Source organism: Typha latifolia, chromosome 13 (genome assembly GCF_019914945.1).
Source record: "Typha latifolia isolate L0001 chromosome 13, TyphaL0001v2, whole genome shotgun sequence".
NCBI lineage: Eukaryota > Viridiplantae > Streptophyta > Magnoliopsida > Poales > Typhaceae > Typha > Typha latifolia.
Window position 1 is genome coordinate 933850 of NC_133098.1, and position 22625 is coordinate 956474.

A 22625-nucleotide genomic window follows, 5' to 3' on the forward strand; every position below is an offset into this window, starting at 1 on the left:
AAATTCTTGCTCGAATCTTAGCTTTTGTCTTTTGAAGAGGCGTCAAATGCAATCCTGCACTGCACTTCCAATGGTTTGCATAATTTCGTACGATTTCATCGATGCTCACACGTGTACGGTTGGTAATTAATCTTCTCTCCTTTTCCACCCCCCCCCCCCCCCCTTCCCTTCTTCTTATAAATACGTAACATTGGCCATCGAGTATTTATCCGCACAAAAACTCTCTCGTAATATTATTTCTCGAGAAGATCTTCAACTTCTTTAGAGGGAAGAAGATGTCTTCTTGCTGTGGAGGGAAGTGCTCTTGCTGTGCTTCTGGCTGCAACTGCGGCAATGGCTGCGGGGGGTACAAATAATCTCACTGCCAATTATTTTTTCATTTTAACCCCACCCCCCCTCTCATTTGTCAATTTGCAAAAACCCACCTCCTATTTAGTGATATTTCAAAAGATTGGTAACGGATAATTTTGTTTTAATATATTTTTTTCACTTTGAATCCAGATGCAAGATGTACCCTGACTTGGTTGGAGAGGGAAGCACCACTTCTCGGACTATGATACTTGTTGCTGCAACCAAGGGGTCTGACTTCAATTGATATTTCCACATTTATATTTAGGAAATATTATAATTTTTACTACATTCTTCACAATATCATTATTGCACAGAAATCATTAAGCTCTTTATAAATGTCATTTTGTGCTTATGTAAATTGCTTAAGATGGTTCAAAATCTATTTATATTTTATGATGTCATAAGACAAGAAAACTAACTATTATGAGTTTTCTGAAAGAGGAAGGCATTTCTCGAAGTCAATCAGTCTCTCATGGATGTAGAAAAAATAAATATCTATATTATTATTAGTATCACTCAAATTGTTCTATGAAGTATATGATACAAAACTTAGGTTAATTTTTGCAGGCATTTTGAAGGGATTGAGATGGCATCTGAGGCAGAGAATGGAGGTTGTGGCTGCAAGTGTGGATCCAACTGCAACTGTGCTTCCTGTGGCTGCAAGTGAGACATAGCAGATCTTTGGAAGGATCATATCCTATATCATCTCGTCTAATTTAATGTCTTATAGGATATGATGTTCTACTTCCAAGGGTCTTATTGTAATGAAATATCTAAAATAAATGAAGGCTGAGCAGGCTTGATTTCATTATGAAGGTTACTTACATCATGTAACTTGTTCTTCACAGTGGCACTGAATATCACATTAAGACAATCTTTGAGAGAGGTAATACATCATAATATTAACACATTATTTGAGTACAAAAAAAGCCGAAAGGCGAGGGAAAGAAATCAATCAGATGTAAATTTAAGACAATTAACACAGCAGTTGAAGTTTTTATGACACAATGCAAACCCTCACAATTGACAGATCCCAGAGAAACTTTAACAAGAGCCCACGAAGAGCTGCTTTCAGAGGATGGTAGTTTCAGCAATCATGGAAGTGACAACATAGGGATCCATGTTTGAAGCCGGCCTCCGGTCTTCAAAGTAACCTGAATTGCAAAGAATTTTTTTTTTCTTATTTGTCAGCATGAGATAGAATGAAGAAGATATAGTTAGATGCAATAAGTTAACTATCTATGTGGCTGATAACAAGAGTAGACTGCAACCTTTGCCATTCTTCTCGGTGTCACGGCCTACACGAACGGATGCCCCACGGTTTGCGACTCCCTGCAAGCCAAGAGAAATAAGTTCTGATATAGATGAAGCTTTTCTCACATTTGATTGTTTACAAACTCTTTGTAATTGTGAGATGCACATACCCAAACAAAGGTATTGATATCAGCAGTTTCATGTCGGCCGGTGAGACGCCGTTCATTTCCTTCACCGTAAGCTGCAATGTGCTCCTTGTGCTTCAGTTCAAGCTTGCTGATAGCCTTCTTTATGACTTCATAGCCTCCATCATTTCTCATGGATTTAGTGCTGAAATCAACAGCATATTAGAAACAAGGTAGATGAACAAAGAACCAACCTTGAATTACTGAAAGTTGATTTTTTTTTTAAAATTATTATTATAGAGAAGGCTTCAATTATGTTACCTATAATTACAGTGAGCACCAGCACCATTCCAATCTCCCTAGTAACATCAGAAAGCAAGAACAAATATAAACACTATAGAATTGACAAGATATAAAAGATTAAGATACTGCAAAGGAAAAAGTAATAACCTGAATTGGCTTTGGGTCAAGTGAAAGAACAACACCAGCAATCTCAGTGATCCTCTGAGTTTTGAATCAGAAATTAAGTGTAAATTAGTGCAAACAAAGAGTCGTCAAATTTTTATTCAAATTATTCGAGCCTTTCTCGCGTACCTCAAGAATGTAACGAGCAATCCACAACTCATCACCAGCAGAGATGCCAACAGAGGGACCAACTTGGAACTCCCACTGTTAAGTTAGCAGTCACATATTTAATATTGCTTCGCAAATTTCTTCTGAACAAGATAAAATTACTTCCAGGGAAGAATTAATTGCACCCAAAAAACAAAAAAATTCTACCCATATTACCTGGCCTGGCATGACTTCTCCATTGATGCCACTGATGTTAATTCCTGCATACAGACAGGCTTTGTAGTGGGCATCAACTATATCTCGGCCAAAGGCCTTATCTGCACCTGCGGCGCAATAATAGGGGCCCTGGTATATACAATTTTTTGTTGTTGTTATTACATCAATCATAAAAGAGTTAAGCTAAAGATATAAATGATCGACGAAATGAAACTCGAGAAAAAACTAATGAAATCAAGCAACATTAATTCATATGAGAAGGCATTACCTGAGGACCAGGGAAGCCACCAACAGGCCATCCAAGAGGCCAGTTGACATCTTTCTGCAGGAGGGTGTACTCCTGCTCTATTCCATACCTAGTATTTGTTTGCGAAAAATGATCAGAACTTTACAAAAGTATCAAACCACATTCAGATAGGATCTTATTGCATAGTAATATCCATATGTGATGTATACCAAGTTTCTTCAGCAGCAACAGCAGGATTGCTAAAAATCTTGGCAGCATTGTATCTTTTGTTGCTTGGAATTGGCTTTCCCTCTGGAGTATAGCAGTCACACATGACCTATATTCATATCAATAGATTGGTTAGATAATTCAATTGGAATTTTCAGTCAGAATGGCGTTCGAGATTTTGATGTCAGATCATCTGAATTAGTAAAAAAATATATGCCACTGTGAACTACTGAAAATTCGAAATATGCTGCGAAAACTAAATGATCTCAAGAACAGAAACTTACAAGGATATTTTTTCCCCTCCTGAATGGATCCTTGAAAATGGCTTGGGGACTGAAGTCAAAAGAAACAAGTAATAGTAAGTGCACATAGATATCAAAAGGAAGGATAGATTAAGACCATAAATCTCAAACACAAGAGAAAGCTTCATGATACTTACTACAAGATCACCTCACTGTCCTTCCCAGGAGCTTGGCCAGTGCTAGAACCATCATAGTTCCATTTTGGCAATTTACTAGGATCCGTGACAGGCCCAGAAAGAGTCTAATTCATATAAGACGAGCATAGTAAATCTACAAATCAAACTAGAAAAATAATCATAGAAAAAGAGAAAACTTTCTAAATTTTTACCCTCGCTTTGCTTCGGATATCCATACCAGACCCACCAATCCTGACATACACAATAAGCAGACCATGATCAACACCAAAAAGAAGAGAAGATAAATTTTTTTCCTACATGATCCAATGAGCATTTACAAGTAAATGAGAAGAAGGACATGGAACGATTGCATCGTTATAGATAATAGAAAAGATGGAGATTAATAAGGAGGAGAAGAGAAGAACTCACCATACGTATTCGGCTATAATCTTCTCCGTGGTTTCAGAAAGGTTGAGGTTGATGAGATCGGTGAGGAGAGACATGGCTGCTACTGAGGATATATGCAACGAAGTCCCTCGCTTGTACACAAATTCTAATGCAAGTGAGGAGGAGAAGAGGAGATAATAGTGCGTTTATATAAGCAGAGGAGTTTGGCTTTGGCAATTAAAATTTTTCAGAGATGAAAAAGTTGGCAATACATACCCACAGAGACTTGGTAGATTAAAAATAAATTAAAATGAGTTTAGTCGTCTCTTAAGTCTTAATCTAAATCTCTCAGTGGGGCCCCACAGCCTAGCTAATAGAATCGTGCATGAGTGGGCCCACGTAAGCAGATTCTCCCCTCGCACGATACCCTCAGTTTGTCAACCATTTTGAGGGTTATAAATAAATAAATAAATAAATAAATATTTGTCAACCATTTTGAGGGTTATTTTAATTTTTTCTGAGGTCTTAGTTGAAAAAAACGAACAAAAAACATCTTCTTGAATCTCACGTCTCTGGCGTACATGAATCTGCCCATTTGGTGATGACTTATTCAAGATACCATATTCATATTCGAAGTAATAATAATTAATAATAATAATAATAATAAAGATAGGGATCGTTATGAAAAAAAAATTCAACCACGCAACTAACGGACGGTGCATTTCAAATTCTTGCATCATCGAATTTTAGATATAAAAATATAAATTATTTATTTTACAAAAAATATTAAAATAAAAATCTCTTACGGACCCTTGTTTTCCACATAAGTATAATATATTTTTGTATAAATAGACAATGCAAATGAAAAAAATTACGTTCAAAAATTTTGAACTCGTAACGAAGCTTATATCTTTGTACTACAATGGTAGCCATTATGAGATTCTAGTCTAGAAATAGTAGACATAATGTTTTTATAACTCTTTTAATACTTATAAATATGATAGGTTTTTAATAAAATACGTGTATAAAGTTATCTGAATTGATCGGATTAATTTGCAAAGAATAAATAAAATATAAAAGACATCAAGCTTAAGCTTGTATATGATTTAATTCAACGATCGTTAATAGAAAAGAAGAAGAAGAAGAAGAGTGTAGGTCTAAGAAGAAGCTTCATCTAACAACTCAACAATTCGTCGCCTTAGGATCACACATCCAAATAATTCTTCTATTTATACTATTTCTCTCGAGTTTTTCATTTTAATTTTTTTTGGGTTATCTTGTACAATTAAATTATAAAAACTATGACCTTCTTAGACAATAATAAAGAAGTCTTCTTTAAATGAAAAATGATATTCTGGTTGTTACCAACTAAGTTACGCAAAGAATAATAATAAGTTTCTTTGTTGCCATTAGAATCTCAGGACATGCAAATTAGTGCACGTAATGAGTTTGCACTTTAATCTATTCTTTTCCAGCCATATATTCTATTAACTATTTTCCATCATCCAGTAGAGACCGAGTTATAATATATATATTCCACATCTCATCGACCAAATATGAATCCAAAATTTCTTCAATTCTTTTCCACCACCCTGTTACAAAACTTGGTTCAATACATAAATATGAATTATAGGAATCATGTTCTTGTACATTGCCAGTGATTTGGATCTCTCAGCCCTTCAGGGGAGCCTTGTTTGCCTCTCTCTCTCTCTCTCTCTCTATATATATATATATATTGGGGTCGATGCATCCCGGAGAGGGGTTTACTGTGGTGGTATTGAGCTGTTCGTGTTCAGTGATCTTCTTCTCAAAGTGCTCTCATGGGCAAAGTTCTTCGCCCTTCTCTTAGGTCTCAAAAGACTTCATACTGACAGGCTCTCTGGGCGGTGTTTTTATTTAGGTTCCTTGCTTGAGCAAAACTAATAATTTTGTTGCTCATAATTTAATCAACCTGGCCAACATTGACAGCACTCTATATAATAGCAATAAGAAGCAAACTTAATTGTAACATTAAACTACAAACACTAAAGAAAGGAAAAGGAAAAGGAAAAAGAGTGAGATGAAGCCGAAGCCATGACTCATGAGCAACACGAACAAATACAACTTCTCTTGGTACAGCAAAACTTCAACAAAACATAGATAACCTAAACTTTAAGGCATGAAATGAAATACAAAGCAGCGACGGAGTGGGTAACGACAAGGGAAAGAAAAGAGAGGGAGACCCTGCTTCGTTCTAATAATATAGATCCAGGTTGGTCTTTAGAAATTATAATCTATCCATGTGATGTGATAGTGGAATGGGCCATATAAAAAAGCCCAAATTTGAAAGAGAATGAAACTCTCATGGGCCAAAATGTTAAAAGATCGTGAATGGGCCAAAGCCCAAAGCTCAAAGCCCATGCATTTTCAATTAAATCCTTTTGTTTTCGTTAAATAGTAGATCCTTGGGAAACAAGCAACCCTTCAAAGTTTTTTTTTAAAAAAAAAAATGTATAGGGTTCAAATTGGAAGATATCGAGAGGCAACCTTATAAGAGAGGGTGTGAAGTGGCAAATATCCCTACTACTGTTCTGGTCTCGTCATTCCGAGTCACCGACCTTCCGAATCGATTGCGTCTTCTCCAAGCCTATTCCTCTCCTTCCATTTATATATATATATACATATATCGTTTTCTCTCACCTTATTATCTCACCACTCCTCCTTTCTCGAACAAGAAAGAAGGATATAGAATATATAACAGAGTCTCTTCCTCATCCCCCTCTATTGGGTTAGGGTTAGGGTTTCGATCTCTCCCTCTCACCCTCTCTCCCTCTCTCCCTCTCTCTTCCTCATCTGCTCAACCGGGGTTAGAGTTACTTTTTCGATCTTTGAGACGGGATCAGAGACCGGTGATTTCGCTGGATCTTTTCAGCCTCATCTAATCATGCAGCCAGCCGTCTCCGAGATCTCCCACGCCCGCCATGACCGTAGAACAAGATCCACCTCTTCCGCCGGCGCAGTCGACCGTCCTCCACATCGTGCCGCCGGCGCCAACCGCCGGGAGTGGGTCCCGCGCGGATCCACCCATGCCCCCTCCCCTGCCGCCGTTCCGACTACCGGTCGGAACCCGACACCGTCACCGACACCGACACCGACACCGAACCTGAACCCTAACCCCTCTCGCCATCGTCACCGGCATCGCCGCCCGGCGGCGGGTCCTAAGCCCGAGCAGGAGGGAGGAGAGGGAGGATATCTTGATCCGACGGCGGGGATCCCACAGCTGGTGCAGGAGATCCAGGACAAGCTCTCCCGTGGCGCCGTGGAGTGCATGATTTGCTACGACATGGTACGGCGGTCGGCCTCGATCTGGTCGTGCGGGAGCTGCTTCTCCATCTTCCACCTCCACTGCATCCGCAAGTGGGCCCGCTCCCCCACCTCCGCAGAGAACCCCGCAGTCGCGGCATCTGAATCCGGTGGCAGCGGGTGGCGTTGTCCTGGGTGCCAATCCGTGCAAGACGTCGCAGCCAAAGACCTCTCCTATACATGTTTCTGCGGCCGCCGGCGGGATCCTCCCAATGATTTCTTCATCACGCCGCATTCTTGCGGCGAGCCATGTGGGAAACCTCTCGGTGGAAGCCAACCACAAGATTTTGGTAATGGCGACGACCGGTGCCCTCACTCGTGCGTGCTCCAGTGCCACCCCGGTCCATGCCCGCCTTGCAAGGCGTTTTCTCCAAGCCTACCTTGCCCTTGCGGTAAGAAGACCTTTGTGCGGAGGTGTGCTGATAGAAGCAGTCTGCTGTCCTGCGGCTTGCAATGCAATCGGCTGCTCTCTTGCGGCCGCCACCGCTGCGTCGACATTTGCCACTCTGGTCCCTGCCGCCCCTGCCAGGTTCTTGTTGGCGCCTCTTGCTTTTGCATGAAGAAGAGCGAGATGGTTCTTTGCGGAGACATGGCTGTCAAAGGTAAGTTAGATGGGATAGATGGAGTCTTCTCGTGTAATTCCATTTGTGGGCGGCCGCTTCTTTGTGGCAACCATTTCTGCAAAGAGATTTGCCATCCGGGGCCTTGCGGGGAGTGCGAGTCATTGCCTGGGAAGATCAAGACTTGCCATTGTGGAAAGACCACTTTGTTGAAGCAACGGGAGAGTTGCTTGGATCCAATAGGTACCTGTTCTGGAGTTTGTGGAAAGGACCTTCCTTGCCGCATTCATCAGTGCAAGGAGACTTGCCATGAAGGGGATTGCGCTCCTTGTTTGGTTCGCGTCCAACAGAAATGTCGCTGTGGGTCGTCCAGCCGGACGGTGGAGTGCCATAAGGTTTCAGAGAAGGATGGATTCCTCTGCGATAAGCCTTGTGGCCGCAAGAAGAGCTGTGGGCGGCACCGGTGCAGCGAGCACTGCTGTCCATTATCTAGATTCTCTGGGCAGCTTGCAGAAGGTGGTTGGGATCCTCACGTTTGCTTGATGGCTTGTGGGAAGAAGCTTAGGTGTGGGCAGCATTCATGCCAGTTACTATGTCATAGTGGCCACTGCCCACCTTGCATTGAGACCATCTTCACTGATCTAACCTGTGCTTGCGGCAAGACATCTATTCCGCCGCCTCTCCCCTGCGGCACTCCTACCCCGTCGTGCTCCCATCCATGCTTGGTTCCCCAACCATGCGGGCACGCTGCCTCACACACCTGCCATTTCGGGGATTGCCTGCCGTGTACTGTTCCGGTGGTGAAGGAATGCGTTGGAGGGCATGTCCTGCTGAGGAACATACCTTGCGGTTCGAAAGATATACGCTGCAACCACCTCTGTGGGAAGACACGGCAATGTGGTATGCATGCTTGTGCTAAGATTTGCCATCCTCCTCCCTGTGATCCATCATGCGCTTCAGACGATTCTACCTCTGCCTCTGGGGTGAAGGCTTCATGTGGGCAGGGCTGTGGTGCCCCTAGGAGGGATTGCAAGCACACCTGCACTGCTCCATGTCATCCTTCATCTCCTTGTCCCGACCTGAGATGCGACTCCCCTGTTACAATCACTTGTTCTTGTGGTCGAATTACAGCAACCGTCCCTTGCAGCGCCGGAGGCATCACTAGTGGGTTCAATGCAGATTCAATATTTGAATCCTCTATAATTCAGAAGTTGCCGGTTCCGCTGCAACCGTTGGAAGTAAATGGGATGAAGGTTCCTCTTGGACAGAGGAAGCTTGCCTGCGACGAGGAATGTGGAAAGCTAGAGAGGAAAAGAGTCCTCGCTGACGCATTCGACATTACTCCACCCAATCTGGATGCTTTGCATTTTGGGGAGAATTCAGCTGCATCAGATTTGCTCGGCGATCTTTTTAGGAGGGAACCAAAGTGGGTTTTGGCCGTAGAGGAGAGATGCAAGTTCCTGGTGCTTGGAAAGGCAAAAGGAGGTAGTGGAAGTAACCTGAAAGTTCACGTCTTCTGCCTTACGATGAAGGAGAAGAGGGACGCTGTTAGGCACATAGCAGAAAGATGGAAGCTCTCAATTCATTCTGCAGGTTGGGAGCCCAAGCGATTTGTAGTAGTTCATGTTACACCCAAGTCCAAACCACCGGCTCGAATCCTGGGTGCCAAGCCTGGCATTCCTGTGACGGCTCCCCATCCTCCACCCTTTGATCCTTTGGTTGACGTGGATCCCAGGCTGGTTGTTGCGATGCTTGATTTGCCACGGGATGCCGACGTGAGTGCTTTGGTCCTGCGGTTTGGCGGGGAATGTGAACTGGTCTGGTTGAATGATAAGAATGCTTTAGCTGTTTTCAGTGATCCGGTCAGAGCGGCTACCGCCCTAAGGCGACTGGATCACGGGTCGGCTTACCACGGGGCAGTAGTTGTCATCCAGAATGGCGGCGGGGCATCGGTTCCTTTGTCAAACAATGCATGGGGTCTGGGGCCTAAAGATGGAGTGGCTGCAAAGAGCAGCAGCAATCCATGGAAAAAGGCTCTTGTCCAGGAATCAGATTCCTCATGGGGAGGAGAGTGGTCCGCAGGAAGTGATGATGCTCCAAGGGCAGTATGGCGAGGAAATGAAGCTGCTCAGTTCTTAACTTCTACAAACAGATGGAATGTTCTCGAGTCAGATTCATCCATGAATTTGATGGCACCTGAACCAACCGATGATCTTAATATAATAGCTCGTCGCGTCGAAAGCGGATCTGCAGTGGAACCAACAACCGCCGGGGTGAGTTCGTCGGGGATTAAGACGGAGACACTTGAAGAGGTGGATAACTGGGAAGATGCTTGCGAGTAAAACGTGTAGGAATTTTGGTAGCTTACTTGAAGCTATTCTCTTTTTTTTTTTGGTTGATATATTGTTCATAACCAATACTGCTTAGTAGGTTTCTTTCGGAGAAAAAAAAAAAACTACATAGTAGGTGACTAAATGAGTCCTACTGAAAACGTTCCATATTTTTTTTTTTTGTTCTACTACTACCTTGTCAAACTTTTTTATGCCAAGGTTAAAGTATGCAAGTTGGCTGTTTTTTTGTCTTTCATTTGCTTAGTTTCTCTCCTAAGTTTGGATTTCTGTCTTAAACCTTGAGGACTGTGTTTGGCACCAATCTTGCAAATGAATCACTTGAAAGAGAATGTTCATTGTCGAGATTGTGGCTATCAATTAGGCAAATGTTATTGGGATCTTTGACTCTAAAAATAGAGTGGAAAGTTCTCCACTTCTTCCGTCCAGAAGGGAAGAGAGAGAATAGTGCTTGGATCGATGACTCTGGGCCCCCAAATCTGGCCAATCTTGTGTCAAATTATATTGCCTGGGCTTAGGCTGAGGCCTGGTTTAGACTTAAACAAGAAAAGCCCATATAAAGTATCTATACTGCACTTAAATTAAAAAAAGCTTGCTACATTATTCAATCTTTAGCCAGCCTGCCACCCTTTTCAATCAAATCCACCTTCTCTTTCAAGATTACAACTATTTCAAAGTCAACTTAACAACCAAAAACAGCGCATTAGGATCATGGGAAGTGAGATAAATTATCGACAAAAATTCACAAACTAATTCACCAACAATGAAAAACTATGAGAGTCAACAATTACAAAGCTAAATCCTAAATAATGACAATTATGTACAATTAATAAGCTCAAATCCTGTGAACTTAAGACTTAGAGGCAAGCACAAACGTACGTGTTCCTTTACTTCTCTTTTTCTTATTTTTAAGATGCTACTCTAAGTAATGAGAATAAATGCATAGAAGGAAAACGACCTGTCATTGGACAAAGATTTCTTGCAAGGTTACGTAATTAAATTCCGAGTTCCTTTCTCGAATAAGAGACCACCACAAATTCTATCTGCTTGAAAAGAAAATTCCCAATTAAATCTCAAACCACCACTCCAAATCCACGACAGTGAGGGAGATACCAAAGAGATACAACTCACCACTATAATCCAATCCGCCGCGCTAACATCCAAATCCTTTGTATTCAAAACTTGTCAGTTGTCACCATATGAAGTTGCACCCAAAAGAGAATGAAGAATAAATATTACAACTCCAAATCTTATGAATACTATCGTACTTATATACACACACACAGCTCTGCTCCTCCTCTTCTTCTTCTTCTTCTTCTTCTTCTTCTTCAATTCTCTTTTCTTTTCTTTTTTCTTTTTTTTTTTCCAAATTTTGGTCCCCTTAGCTTCGTTTCCTTCTTCCTCAATCTATCTACGGTTGTGGGGTTCTAATCGCATAATGTAAACTTATTACATCATTTTATTTTAATAAGACCTCGAGTTTTAAAAGAATTACATGAAGAATACGACGATCCGAACCCTAGACGACCTCCGCCGGCTTCGTGCGGCGCCGCCCCACCACCGCCGCTGGGTCCACCGTCTCCCCCACCGATCCACATATCGCCATCGCGTGCCAGCCGAAGAACCCGCCGTTGCCGCCGCTCTTCTTCCCCGATCTCTTCCCCTCCGCCGTAGGAGGCGCCACCTCCTTCCGGCGGTCGGCGCCGCCCTTCGTACTCGCTGATATGAGGCGCTCCAGCTCTTTGGTGATCCACTCGATCTCGTAGAGATCGAGAAGCCGCGGAGGGGTCTTATCGCTTCCGGCTGCGGCGGTGACCGTTCCGGCAGTGGCGCGGGCCTCGATCTGGTAGCGGGAGGGGCGGGGAGGGCGTTGAGAGGAGCGCGATGCGACGTCGGATTCCGCGGGCGGTGGGCGGGCATCGGGGCCGCCGGAGCCGTGCTGGTACCAGGCCCAGGCCGCCGCCTTTACTAGGGCTAGATCGTCGGATTCCGACGAGATCGAGCTCGTCCTTCTCTTCCTCCGATCCATGGACTTAGAGCTATAGGCCTATAGAGATAGAGAGGAGAAATGGATGAGGGTATAAATTATAGTGAGAGAGAGAGAGAGAGAGAGAGAGAGAGAGAGAGAGAGAGAGAGAGAGAAGGGTTTCTGTGGGAGTTATGACTAGTAGTTTGGAAGAGAGAGAGAGAGAGAGAGAGAGAGAGCTCTATATAATATAAATTGATTAGTGGAGAAGCATCATTGTCTCATATAAGGGGAAATGAGAATATATATATATATATATATTGTGGTAAAAGTTTAATTAATTACATGAGAAGTACTTATTGGGTCGATTAGTTCTTAACTACATTCTTTAATTGATATTTAAGACTAACCTCTTGTCACCAAATTAAAACGCATATTTATATGCCTATTGACAGATATTCGTGCTAATTAGCATGACCTTGAATTATGAGTACCAAACCCACGGATTATAATAATATATTTCTGAAAGGACTCAAAATTAATATTTCCACTGTACAAGGGGTTGGTGCATAAGAATAAGAAATTAAGAATGAAAGCATCGGATAGGATAGTTATCGGCATCATTTATCCTGTCATTAATTAATGCCATCAGAATTAATATTTCTTAGTTAGGATACGATTAAAATTTGTCGAATACCCAGGACTTCTCATCCGTCGTCCATCCCACGATTTCTCATTTAAACACTACTTCTGTGCACGTGTTAATCATTCCATCAATTCGATTAGCGTGTGAATAAATCCCAGAGTAATTAAGAATTTTGGGTTTTTATGGCAAATAACCACCTACATTTTAAACTAATTTTAAAAATCACCTCCCTTCTTTGTCCTGGGTTTCTAGACTAGATAGGTGGTTATCTGTAAAGAAACCCAGAGTTCTGAGAATATATTCCATGCACGAATATTTGATTAGTCGTGTAGTTAGCTGTAACACGATAGCATGGCTTGTAGAGCAAGATATTAATTAAGAGAAAGATATAATTAGGAGACGTGGTCAACTCAACTAAGATGCAATAAAAACTATCTTATTCTCATAATAAATTAATAGAACTCTAAAGTCTCCGACTCAACTTCTCACCATGAGAATGCACAGGATTCTCCCTGTGCAGGCCCTACCTCTATTAGGGTTTACCATAGGATCTTCTCTTAACCTTTAGCTAGATGTCCTCTCTTGTCGTGCTGCCGATGAGGCTTTTCTCACTCCCCTTCCTTAGCCGACATTTCTCACTCCCCTTCCTTAGCCGACAGGCTAAGGGAAGGGTGAACCCCCTACTCTCTTTTTTCTTTCTTCTTCCTCTTCTTTTCTTAAAAGCTCGATCACTTTCTTCCCTCTCACCACTGTGACGATGTTATTCAACACTGTGCCCGCTGTCATCACTCTTCTACGTCGTTCCCCATTGTCTAAGACCCCCTCGCCACTGATTCTCACTACTGTCGTCACTCCTATTCTCCTCCCCTCCCTCGATAAATTCAAACTTGGTCACCACCCTTCTGCCAGAATCGAGCCCAATGCATCTCTACCCCTTGTCGCTTCCTTTGTTAGGCTCGGATATGTCTAAAACCCCTGTCGTTGTCACTCCCTAGTGTTGCTTCTCGCCACCACCGTCAATCTTCTTCTCCTCCCCTCCCTTGCAGGATCTAAGTTTGGTCACCATCTTTCCGTCGAATCTCTGCCCAATCTCCTATTGGCACAGTAATTATGCCGCTGTGGTCCCTCCCTAGCTCAATGGTATCTTTTGCCTAAAGGCCTCACTGTTATGCTAGATGGGAGAGGCCCCTCTGGGTGGGGCAAGGGTTCGGTCCATTCACAGTTGTAGTCTGTGCTTGCCGATATTTGTATTTGTTTGGACAAATGTAGTGCTTTTTGGCTATCCCTAGTTGTATTATTTTGTTTTTGCTCTATAGCAGAATTAGAGCGCTGTAAGTTCTTTTCTTTATTCCTCTTATATTTATGGACTCTCAGGGTCATATCTTATACTGATGGACTGACATAACCTAACTCGAAGCTCTTTACTCCTAAGAATCTCTTGAGCTTTTCTTCATTTAAATATTATGTTATGCCCCGAGTTTAATATTTTAAATTAAATCATAATATTATTTATTATAGGCCAAATATGATACTTGTGTTAAAAAGCCGTTCGCTCCCTGCTCTACTCTCTGTATTAGGCTTTATTGTTTTAACTCTTAGATAATGTTAAATAATTATTTTAGTGTAAGCACTTTTCCTTTAAAAAAAAAGAAACTTCTCACCGTGAGAACCGAAAAAATATACCATTTGCCAACAAGTCTTTGGTTAATTCGTTTATATGAATCTTTTTTAAATATTAAATTATTGACCCATAGTTTTACTTATAAACCATGGAACTTAACACGTGAAGATACCTGATGGGATGTTCAAAGTCAACGATTATATATTAGAGATATATTACGGTCTAATTAACGAGCATATATAATTAGCAGTTGGTAATCATCCATCCCTGGTATTAGGATTTCAGGCGACTCTAAACTACGTACTACCTAATTAATTAACTATCCATTATCCTTTCTTTATTGATATTTATATGGATAAGATTATTCGTGTTCAAATATACTGTTTGCTTCTGTACATGCAGCACAAGGTGGGCATAATATCTAACCCACTAACTTGACCATATGACTCCATGAATATATATATATATATATATATATATATATATATATATAAAACCATGGTATTTTATATTATGTCCTGTCGCATACCATATTACCATGTGATTCAGATCGTCTCAAAAATAGCCTTATATTTTGAGGCCTTTGGCTTTCTAAATATTTTTTTTTTATTGAAATAGATATTTCATCAAATTTAATATCAAAATAATGTTATAGCCGTTAGTAAAATACTGAAGTTATTAGCATTATATATAAGAAGATGATACTGAAGAGAAAATGTTAATAAATTCAACATCTTCTCCTTACAAATAAGATAATGATATTATCAATATTTTACGTGTGATAAGAAAAAATAAGGCAAACTTAGTTAACTAAATTTAATATTTAGTTAAATAAATCATCGATAAGTTTAATATCATATATATATATATATAAACTATATATAAGATAGCGTTTACTAATAGGTAGAGTGAAATAAATCCCTTCTAGTATTAAGTTTGGCTGACGATCCATTTCGATAAAAATAATTTAAAGCATGGCTAGTTTGATAAAAAAAAATTCTTTATTGATTCAATTTTTGTTATTTATTTTAGTTTTTCAATTCAAATATCTGGGACCATATTTAGCAAGTATGGATTCCCAAGATTAATTTCAACATATATATATATATATATATATATATATATACACATACATACATATACGCCACATTAAATTATTATGTTTTTTTTTTTCCTCCAGATGCTCAGCTGAAGACCAATAAGAAGATCAAGTGCAGTACGAACCTTATCATGTTTGAGTGGTGCATGGTTAAGTTTCCAGTTGCTACGACTTCACGTCCAAATCCATGCAAGCAGTTGGATAAGATCATTAGAGGGTACTATGCAAAATTAACCTGACACCCAAGAAATTTAATCCTCTTCTTTTTGTTATATATATTTGATCTAAGGTAGAGCGTTAATTATAAAATTATTAAATTACAAAGAGTTGGGGTTAGATTAAAGCTAGCTTGTATAAGGTTTTATTTATATTCCTACATTAGTAAATTAAGATTCAAGTAGAATTATCATGAGTTTAAGCTATTAAAATCTTATAGATATAGTCATGCGGTAATTTATAGATCTATTTTGTTTGTGCAGATTATTTAGTGATTGTTTTAATCCAAATTTGTAGTCTTTTAGTGGAATTCGGATATGATTATCTTTTTTATACTTTATTTTTCATATTAGCTTAGCTTAACAAATAGTAACAAAAGGTATTCTGGAAATTGAGCAAGTTGTTCTACAAAACAATTAATATATATAAATCAATTAAAATAAGCTAACCAAATGATTAGATTCTTTAATTTTCTATGCTGCTAAGTTTTGATGCATTCTCTACATAATAATTAATTATTTTATTTGTCCATTCTCTACGTTGCTAAGTTTTGATGCAGGAGAGATTCAGTTATGGCGACTAGACCAAGCCACTAGCAAAGTTGCTGGCCCAATTAGATTTTAAGACAACTAATTTTAAGCATTTAATCATCTACCATGGATGTCATGTTACATAGTAGCTGCTATTTTTGACCTCATCTTCTTTAGATTTGTCTCATTTCCTATTGAACAAGACACCATTTTATTTCAACATCAAAATGGTAGACTTAATAACAGTACATAGCTTCATATTAAAATTGAGGTAAACTATCCTCTTATCTTTAGTATAACAATATAGGTGAGAAATATCTTTCTACTTTCTATGAAAAGTCCCCCCCCCCTGTTTGGATTTTAGTGTCTTGTATTTTTGTGGGAGTTTAGTTTGTGTTTTTCTTTTAATCTTGCCTTAGCTATAGGGTTTATCTATTTGTTGCTTTTGTTATTTTTGTTTGGTTGGTCATATATGATATTTTGACGTTGAGATCATAGGCTGACCCGAGGCTCCATGCTCTTATGAATTTATCAAGGCCACTTTTCATTTGAATTTGTAGGTGCGCCGGTGAGCTTGATGTTATATTTTATTTACAGTTCTATCTAATTTTAAAATTATGCGTGAGACTTATATCAAAGAATTGTCGTTTTACCCCTATTATCAATATATCAGGCTGGGATAATTTCGAGAAGTTAATGAAATCTTCGCACATATAGACTTCGCTAAAAAGATGTTACTTTTAATGTGAAAAGACTAATTTACCACTGTATAGTTCTGATCTTGACTCATTATCTAATAGCACTCGTTATTTATTTATTTCTACACTGTGGAGAAATCATCAGTTTGAGCTTTTGGGTTAAGTGATCATCTACAAGTTTAACTAGATTATTCTTGATAGGTAGCATATTAGCCTTAAATAGATGATTAAGGTCTTGTGGGTGACATAATTATACAAAACATTGGTTTTCTCATTGAAACGTGACACACATTAAATTGGAAGAGTTTTTAATGGGACGACTTTGACGTTAGTAGTAGGTACTGGGACACACGGTGGCAAAAGAGGAAACCGTTAATTAGAATGATTAATGTCAACTCAAGCATTTATTAAGTGGACAAAATCAATTTATGGTCCTGTCTCTTTACAATATTTACAAATTAGGGGTTGTGGTGATGAGACCATTAGCGTGTGATTACCAGAATGTTTCATTAATTGAGGAGTAATTGGATCAGCATGCTTGATGAATTGATGATTACTAAAAAATTAGCCACAAAATTAATTTATTAACAACGAATGTTCTTTTGAATTTCATATTTACCATCGTATCATTTAAAACATAGTAGACATCCAAAGCCAAATATCTTTTTGTATAGTTAAACTTGAGGGGTATCTATACAAATATTAATTTTAGAGGGACTTCAATGCGAAGGAGAGAGTTTTTTTTAGAAGGGTTTACATGAAAAATACCCCTATATATTTATACCATGATAATATCCGGGGATTTATTTTTGCAAATATAGTTGAAAATGGAAAAAATAAAATAAAATTTGTTTATAAAATATGACGATATGCTTAGCTTACTATGGGCTCGGCCTTTGGGCCCTTTGGGCCCATGAGAGCATAAACTAGGCCAACTTGGATCTAGGCCTAAATAATTTTGCTATAAATAACAAATCCACCACAATTCTCACTTCCAAGCCATGCAATTATGCAGAGGCTACCAAAGAAACCCCGACTTCCTCCTCCTTCGTCTACCACCACTTCCGCTCCCTCTCCTCCACTTCCATGGTACTCACTTCCACCATCCGACCCACCACCTTCCCCTCTCCTGCTCACTATCTCCCGCGCGATCGCCGTCTCCCCGGCTACCCCACTCTCCTCCTCCCTCTCCCATCTCCTCCCTTCTATCACCCCGTCCCATTTCCTCTCCCTCCTCTCCCTCAACCCCCTCTCTCTTCCTCCCCTCTCCCTCCTCTCCTTCTTTCACTTCCTCTCGTCCCACCCCCGCTTCCGCCACACCCCTCTCTCCTATCTCGCCATGGCCGACCTCCTCCTCCTCCGCGGCCTCTCCTCCTCCGCCGCCCCTCTCCTCCGCGTTCTTATCTCCCGCCGCGGCCGCAATTCTTCTCATTCTCTCTTTTCCGCGGCACTTGAAACGAATTCTCCACGGCCGCCCCACTCAGCTCTCCTCGCTGCCCTAGTTGATGCGTATTCCGATGCAGGATTCATCTCCGACGCGATCCAATTTGTCCGCTTGGCAATCCAGAACCGGCTTCGTGTACCATCCGATGCGTGTGATCGTCTGCTCGACCGGCTGCTGCGGTCTAATTCGCCGTCGACGGCATGGAAGTTCTATTTGGAGATCATTAGAGCTGGATTTCCACCAAAGGTGAGGACTTTCAACGTTTTGATGCATTCTTTCTGCAAGGAGGGGAAGATTAAAGATGCTCATTTGGTATTTGAGGAAATGTCACTGTGTCGCTCAGGTCCTACTGTGGTCAGCTTTAACACTCTGATTGACGGGTACTGTAAAGTTGGGAACTTGGATGCTGGGTTTGGGTTAAAAGGGATGATGGGGGAATTTGGGATTCGTCCGGATGTCTTCACGCATAGTGTGCTGATCAGGGGACTCTGCAGAGAAGGGAAGTTGGAGGATGCGAACCGATTGTTTGAGGAAATGTGCTTGCAAGAGTTGGTTCCAAATGCAGTGACGTTCACCACATTGATTGATGGGTACTGCAAACATGGAAAGGTCGAAGTTGCGATGGATTTGTATCGAGAAATGCTGAGGAAAGGCGTTATGCCGGACTTGATAACTTTCAATGCTCTGGTGAATGGCCTTTGCAGGGCTGGGGATTTGAGAGAGGCAAAAAATATTGTTGAAGGGATGAGACAAAGAGGTCTAAAGCCTGATAAGGTTACTTATACTACTTTAATTGACGGATGCTGCAAGGAGGGGGATTTGGAGATGGCAATGGAGATCCGAAAGAAAATGATGGTTGAAAGTGTTGAATTAGATGAAGTGACGTACACAGCGCTTATTTCAGGGTTGAGTAAAGAAGGGTGGGCAGTGGATGCAGATAGGACTCTGCATGAAATGATCAGTGCTGGTATAACTCCTGACAAGGTAACCTACACGATGGTGATTGATGCCTTCTGCAGGAAGGGAGAGGTTAAGGCGGGCTTCAAGCTGCTAAAGGAGATGCAGAGTAAGGGTCATACACCAGGGGTTGTGACATATAATGTGATCATGAATGGCCTCTGCAAGATTGGACAAATGAAGAATGCCAATGTGCTCCTAAATGCTATGCTCAATATCGGAGTCTCACCGGATGATATTACCTATAATATTCTCTTGGAAGGGCATTACAAATATGGGCAAGTCAAAGATCATGAGGAATTGAGGGGTGAAAAAGGAATGATTTCAGACTTTGCAGTTTATACTTCATTGATCAATGAAATAGTTAAAAAGAAGCATAAGTGCCACCAGGATGGAGAGGCTTAATATCTGAGATATTTACCCTTCTAAGTACTATTCCTGATTCTTGAAGATTGCTTTATCTGCTGCCTCTTTAAGGCTTTGGCAATCCCCTAAGGAATGAGGCCTTGATTTAGTCATAGGAGTGAAAGCTTACCCACTCTTTTTTGGTATGAACGGGGGTGAGATTTTTATTTTGGTTTTGGAATTACTGCAAACGACAATAAGCAATCAGCTTAAGCAGCTAGAAGCCTAGAACCACCATCATAGGCCAGTTTCTTTCTCTTTAGTTAATTCTTCTAATTTTCCACTGGAAGCTAGAATGTCTTGATATCTCATATATTCTGTCTACAGCACTGATAAATTGGAGTGTGGCTTCTGCCAAGGTAACAAATAAGCATAAGAAGGCAACATTATCCTTGCATGAATGATGGCAAACATTTAGGTGAGTTACTTGGCATATATGTGTTTGTTAGTGATACATTGCATATATACATTTGTTTGTTTCTGATTATAAAAATGGGAAACATTGACAGTAATTAGATTGCTATTATATGGAGCAACTAAATGTAAAGCGTAAAACGCTTAATTTCAAATGTAAAAAGAAATAAATACAATCATATTTTGCTTAAATCTTGAGAATGGCTTTAATTCTGATTTCAAAAATCATTTGAAGTTCTCAGATGAATTGTTTTTATGTTAGATGTGCAATTTAGATGTCTAAAAAGGGTTCGAAGTAGTACTGGGTTCTGCAGCCAGCCCAAATAACTGGCACGTAAGGCTTTCTAGCTGTTCTTGTGTATCAGTTTGATACTTTGACAAACTGACTGTGGCAGGCTAAAAGCAATGATAGTGTGGCTCGCCGAATTTCCAATTGTCATGAGGAATTGAGGGGTGAAAAAGGAATGATTTCAGACTTTGCAGTTTATACTTCATTGATCAATGAAATAGTTAAAAAGAAGCATAAGTGCCACCAGGATGGAGAGGCTTAATATCTGAGATATTTACCCTTCTAAGTACTATTCCTGGTTCTTGAAGATTGCTTTATCTGCTGCCTCTGATGCTTTGGCAATCCCCTAAGGAATGAGGCCTTGATTTAGTCATAGGAGTGAAAGCTCACTCGCTCTTTTTTGGTATGAACAGGGGTTGAGATTTTTATTTTGGTTTTGGAATTACTGCAAACAACAATAAGCAATCAGCTTAAGCAGCTAGAAGCCTAGAACCACCATCATAGGCCAGTTTCTTTCTCTTTGGTGAATTCTTCTAATTTTATTAATAGCCCACTGGAAGCTAGAATGTCTTGATATCTCATATATTCTGTTTACAGCACCGATAAATTGGAGTGTGGCTTATGCCAAGGTAACAAATAGGCATAAGAAGGCATCATTATCCTTGCATGAATGAAGACAAACATTTAGGTGAGTTACTTGGCATATATGTGTTTGTTAATGATCCATTGTATATATACATTTGTTTGTTTCTGATTATAAAAATGGGAAACATTGACAGTAGTTAGATTGCTATGATATGGAGCAATTAAATGTAAAGTGTAAAACACTTAATTTCAAATGTAAAAAGAAATAAATACAAGCATATTTTGCTTAAATCTTGAGAATGGCTTTAATTCTGATTTCAAAAATCTAAAATACATTTTGAAGTTCTCAGATGAATTGTTTTTATGTTAGATGTCTAAAAAGGGTTCGAAGTAGCAGTACTGGGTTCTGCAGCCAGCCCAAATAACTGGGCACATAAGGCTTTCTAGCTGTTCTTGTGTATCAGTTTGATACTTTGACAAACTGACTGTGGGAGGCTAAAAGTAATAATAGTGTGGACTCCTTGAATTTCCAATTGTCATTGCGAAATTTCAGAAATATGATAACTTCAAGCTCTTCCATGTTTTTACTACTTTTCACCACTTTTTGGGAGTTTTCTAAATCTAATCAAGTCTAGTTGTAGTGAGCTCAAAAGTTTTATTCTTAACCCTATTTCAGATATCTATATGGGAGATAGTTGTTCTACATGTTGAAAAGTTCTATGAAAGATGAACCAGCTTGTGAATTGTAATTCAGAAAACGGTGGGAAACACATTGTGGCATCCACAAGTGTTCCATAAAGGCACAACTGCTCAGACTGTTCCATGTGAGACAATACCACTTCATTGTGCTATCGAGCAAAATCAAGCATCTGGGAAGTTCATCAACACCCATACCTCAGCTGCACAAGGCAATCGATACTCTACAAGGTCTGCAGCTTAATCTCATACATTCTATGACTGCATCCTGGTGCCATTGCAGTGACAGTTAATTGCATAAACTCTGGTATCTTAAAGATGTTCAAAAGGTAAAAGCAACCAATAAGGCAATGACTGTCGTCTGATGAATCGCAGCAACTAGAATAGGTCTTCTAGTTGGTGAAATGAGTAATTATGGCATTATCAACAATCGTTGTCCTGCTTACCTTGATTACAATGGCGTAAATCTTCTTCACAAGTCTTCCACAACAGATTAAAGGCAAGTAGATGGTACCCAAGACATATATGTGGTCTTTATTGTACATCTGTTATGTATTTGTATACCCATATATGAAGTCCTATTGTAATAAAACAATTATGTAATTCTTTTTAATTATTTAAATCGTTCCTCTTAACCAATCTACTAGTTTTATAATTTGTATTCACCACTTTTCTCGATAGCTTTGTGGCAAGTCCTTTGGATCAAACTATTGGATGTTATCTGTGGGTTATTTCTTGAGTTCCTGGAGTTCCAAGAGTTTCATTCCTTCTATGGTATTGATCTATCTGGATGCTGTCAATAATTGTATATCAGCTGTTTGCTTGACTCATCATTTCCTTAAATCAATGGTGGACAGGGAGCCACTCCGAGCAACCGGCTGGAGGTAATTAGGAAAGGTAATTTCTTCATCGTTGATACACACTACATAAATTTTGTTAATACATTATTAGTTTGTCGCTCTGCGAAATCGACAATATTGTTTTGCTACCTGCTGCATATTCCTTTTCCTTTACCAGATGGAAGTATCATG

The 22625-nt window shown here is 40.0% G+C and overlaps 5 protein-coding genes across 6 annotated transcripts; 3 read left to right on the forward strand and 2 right to left on the reverse strand.

Annotated features, from left to right (window-relative positions):
* Window positions 1–171: 171 nt before the first annotated feature.
* On the forward strand, window positions 172–1162 carry LOC140800214 (metallothionein-like protein type 2). Its single transcript, XM_073154886.1, has 3 exons — window positions 172–346; window positions 502–579; window positions 919–1162. The coding sequence occupies exons 1-3, from the start codon at window positions 276–278 to the stop codon at window positions 1016–1018; spliced, it is 249 nt and encodes an 82-aa protein (XP_073010987.1). The 5' UTR covers window positions 172–275; the 3' UTR covers window positions 1019–1162.
* A 65-nt stretch (window positions 1163–1227) lies between these two features.
* LOC140800213 (glutamine synthetase cytosolic isozyme 1-1-like) lies at window positions 1228–4017 on the reverse strand. The gene is made up of 13 exons (XM_073154885.1): window positions 3821–4017; window positions 3604–3643; window positions 3413–3516; window positions 3258–3306; window positions 2976–3082; window positions 2788–2875; window positions 2520–2648; window positions 2325–2399; window positions 2181–2234; window positions 2052–2089; window positions 1776–1935; window positions 1623–1683; window positions 1228–1505 (listed from the first exon to the last, which is right to left on the reverse strand). The coding sequence occupies exons 1-13, from the start codon at window positions 3892–3894 to the stop codon at window positions 1423–1425; spliced, it is 1062 nt and encodes a 353-aa protein (XP_073010986.1). The 5' UTR covers window positions 3895–4017; the 3' UTR covers window positions 1228–1422.
* Window positions 4018–6439: 2422 nt separating this feature from the next.
* On the forward strand, window positions 6440–10266 carry LOC140800303 (NF-X1-type zinc finger protein NFXL1). Its single transcript, XM_073155019.1, has one exon. It carries the CDS (start codon window positions 6702–6704, stop codon window positions 10020–10022), a length of 3321 nt encoding a protein of 1106 aa, XP_073011120.1. The 5' UTR covers window positions 6440–6701; the 3' UTR covers window positions 10023–10266.
* A 754-nt stretch (window positions 10267–11020) lies between these two features.
* On the reverse strand, window positions 11021–12227 carry LOC140800099 (uncharacterized). The gene is made up of 2 exons (XM_073154763.1): window positions 11160–12227; window positions 11021–11071 (listed from the first exon to the last, which is right to left on the reverse strand). The coding sequence occupies exon 1, from the start codon at window positions 12055–12057 to the stop codon at window positions 11548–11550; it is 510 nt and encodes a 169-aa protein (XP_073010864.1). The 5' UTR covers window positions 12058–12227; the 3' UTR covers window positions 11021–11071; window positions 11160–11547.
* Window positions 12228–17806: 5579 nt separating this feature from the next.
* LOC140800337 (uncharacterized) lies at window positions 17807–22233 on the forward strand. 2 transcript variants are annotated; one of them, XM_073155074.1, is made up of 3 exons: window positions 17807–19853; window positions 19938–20028; window positions 21575–22233. In XM_073155074.1, exon 1 carries the CDS (start codon window positions 17814–17816, stop codon window positions 19608–19610), a length of 1797 nt encoding a protein of 598 aa, XP_073011175.1. In that variant the 5' UTR covers window positions 17807–17813; the 3' UTR covers window positions 19611–19853; window positions 19938–20028; window positions 21575–22233. The 2 variants fall into 2 exon arrangements, 1 of the variants encoding a protein (XP_073011175.1); XR_012111180.1 differs by lacking the exons at window positions 17807–19853; window positions 19938–20028 and adding an exon at window positions 20036–21001.
* Window positions 22234–22625: the final 392 nt, after the last annotated feature.